Source organism: Leiobunum rupestre, chromosome 1, assembly GCF_980474605.1.
Source record: "Leiobunum rupestre chromosome 1, qqLeiRupe1.1.hap1, whole genome shotgun sequence".
Lineage (NCBI taxonomy): Eukaryota > Metazoa > Arthropoda > Arachnida > Opiliones > Sclerosomatidae > Leiobunum > Leiobunum rupestre.
Genome location: NC_143384.1, coordinates 50459540 through 50462534, shown reverse-complemented (window position 1 = coordinate 50462534; position 2995 = coordinate 50459540). Strand labels below are relative to the sequence as shown.

Here is a 2995-nt window from a genome sequence, read left to right as displayed (position 1 = left end):
AACTAATTTAATTATTTTTAACTGAATTGAAAACCTTGATATATTTTTTTTAAAAACTGTGTTTTTATGTTATACAATTTCAAATGCAGGTATTGTGTACAGTACAGTACAAATGCATAATTTAATGAAGCAATTCTAATTTTAATACTTATATTTAATGAAATAGGAAAAATCTATTTCTAAAACCCTATTTTGTAACTCAAAAGGAACTTAAAGAAACTGGAAGAGTTTCACATGGAATTGGGATTAGTGAGCAGCCATTATCACGTTACAATATGGTTTTTGTTATGGAACCAATGACAATAAGCTTTAAACTTGGCTTACTTTGATAAAAAACGTCTCTTATTCCCCCAAGAACATGTATATTTATCGAGAATGTACTAGCTCTATTGGACATTTTGGAGGAAGGGCTAACTAAAATCTATGCTTGTTTTACGAAATTAATTAGCGTATTTTTTTAAAAAAAACCATGTATTCTTAACAAATGCATTCATGTTAGGATATGATTTATGGAAAATGTACTTTCATGGGTTAGGGTTAGAAATTTAGTCTTAACTATTTACACTTTACAGGTTTTTAGGTCTAGCTTTAATTTTTGACGTATTGGAAAATGTATTTCAGCGTATTCTTATAAAAAAAAAACAGTAAGCATCGAATATATTTCCGAATTAATTAATATTTTCATACAATAAACTATAAATTGGCTTATCTTTGATAAAAAAAACCGTCTCTTATTCCCAAGAACTGGTTTATTTTTCGAGAATGTGCTAGTGCGATTAGATCTAATGGTAGTAAGACGCCCTAACATTTATGCATAGGGGCTCGTGACGTACCGATTCTCACGTGACTTGTTCATTTTTCCGAGCGAGCGCGCGCGTACCATTGATAAGATAGCTGAACTTTGTTTTATTTGACGATACAATCGGAAAGGTTTGTGTAGAAATTCTGTCTTGTCCCATGTTACATTTTCAGCCTTTTGGAGCGTTCATTGTACATACAAAGTAAGAATTTTTCATGAATATTTATTGTATTAGACAGTATTTGAACTTTAAGGCATATTATACTTAGTATATCAAATTTAGGCTTACCAGGTAGGAATCTGAATTAGAGTTAAAAATTAAATTTAGTATTTTGCTTTTTTTTTTAGGCCAAGATTAGCGTAGAAAGTAATTTACTATTTTGTTTTTGTTGTAGAGTATATATTTTAGACAATTAAGTTATTGAAAAAGCGTTTAAAATGAGAATGGTATTTTGAAAACGTTTCTACCGTAAAATTGTAACTTTTTTCACTGTAGTTCGCAAAATGGTATTAATAGTATACTAAAAGTTTTCGTTATCTCAATAAAGAGTCTTAGCATTGGGAATAGTCATTGAAGGTCACGCTGAAAAGTAAGTTATAATAATAATAATAATAATCAGCTAGGCTATTTTATTATATTTAAAATGAAATTTTTAGGCATTCTTTTATATATATATATATATTGGAAATGTATTAGACAGAAATTAGGCCTAGTAGGGGTAAGATTAGCGTAGAAATTAAGTTACTATCACGTGACTCGTTCATTTTTCTGTGCACGCGCACGTTTAATAAGATAACTGAACTTTGAGCAATGGATTTTTTTCCACCGGCACTTAAGATATGCCGTCAGTGTAGTCATGGGATTTTTCACTCTTAATAAATACTTTAAAATGTAAAAATAAGACTCGTTATTGAAAAAAACATAACACTTAGCCATTTTTTAGCAATCTTCTACGTAACTCAATTTTCCAAGAGGATTGTTTTCCGTAAACATTTTCAAGTGAGAGCTCGATTTTGATATCGTCAACGTGGTATTTCCAAAACTCTCCTTCGAGTAGCAAAGGGTTTTTTCCAAATACTCAAGTGGGTTAATATGTGTCGTCAATCATTAGAGGCAGTTTAAACTGTCAGAGAGAGACAGCCAATAGAATTTGAGGGTTATTTGAAGTTTAGATCACGTGATGAATTATTCTCAACAAGATAGGAATAAATTAATTTTCCATGCGTCATTTCTCTACGGCGCATTGACGAGTAAAGACCTGCTGACGGATCGCTCAGTCTTTTCTACAGCTCGACAATGGATTTCTACCCGTAAAGTAAGTAAGTAACTATTTTTTTCTTTGTAATAGACTATATTTTTAGACATATTTAAAACAATTTGCATATTGAAAAAAGCGTTTATATTGAGAATTTTAGCGTAGAAATTAAACCATATTGATAAAATTAGGTTTAGTAGACTTAGGGGTAAATGTAGGCTTAGAGAATGTATCATTTGAAACTATAGAACGTATTTGGTCTAGATCAGCTATGGACATCGAAGTGTATCGACTTGAAACTTTTCGTCACTGGAAAAATCCCCACGTTACTAAGGAGCAACTAGCGAAGGCTGGATTCTACTATATTCAGCGGGGCGATGAAGTACGATGTTACAAGTGCCACGGCGTATTAGAAGGATGGGAATCAGGAGACGTACCAGAATGGGAACATGCCAGATTCTTTCCACACTGTCCGTCGAGGGATAATTCACCATCGGAAAAAAAGTACATCTCGCTAGAATGGGACATTCCACCGACGCCAAAAGCAACTACGGTCGCTGACAAATACATCTCACCTGTACCTGAAGAAGAAGAAGAAGACGATTCTGCTGCTAAACACTACAAATACGTGAGTTAGAACTTTTAATTAAATTAAGTTGCAGGAGATCGTTTCACCCCATTTAAATGCCTGTAAACTTAACTACTTTAATTTGTTTTAATTGTGTAATGTACAAGATAACCATCTAATGGAATATCTGATAGTACCTACTAACATGTAAAACAAAGTTCTAAAATAAAAAATTAAATGTAAATAACTTGTTTTTATTGCCTAGAGATTAGAAAATTAAGGAGTTCTGAAGCGATAAGCAAACGGGTAAAAATCTAATCTCCAGATATCTGCGCGAGGAAAACTAATTTTGGAGAATGGGGATGGGGGAAA

General features: G+C 32.3%; 1 protein-coding gene across 2 annotated transcripts; it reads left to right on the top strand.

Moving 5' to 3' along the window:
* The first annotated feature begins 2039 nt into the window (after window positions 1–2039).
* On the top strand, window positions 2040–2712 carry LOC149963178 (death-associated inhibitor of apoptosis 2-like). Of its 2 annotated transcripts, none has more exons than XM_090170499.1 (2): window positions 2040–2119; window positions 2320–2712. In XM_090170499.1, the coding sequence occupies exon 2, from the start codon at window positions 2327–2329 to the stop codon at window positions 2690–2692; it is 366 nt and encodes a 121-aa protein (XP_090026625.1). In that variant the 5' UTR covers window positions 2040–2119; window positions 2320–2326; the 3' UTR covers window positions 2693–2712. The 2 variants fall into 2 exon arrangements, with proteins under 2 accessions (XP_090026625.1, XP_090026626.1); XM_090170500.1 differs by having other exon boundaries at window positions 2045–2115.
* Window positions 2713–2995: the final 283 nt, after the last annotated feature.

Bases quoted from the DNA above. Each gene is read 5' to 3' on its own strand.
- LOC149963178 (XM_090170499.1), top strand. From the start codon at position 2,327: ATGGACATCGAAGTGTATCGACTTGAAACTTTTCGTCACTGGAAAAAT.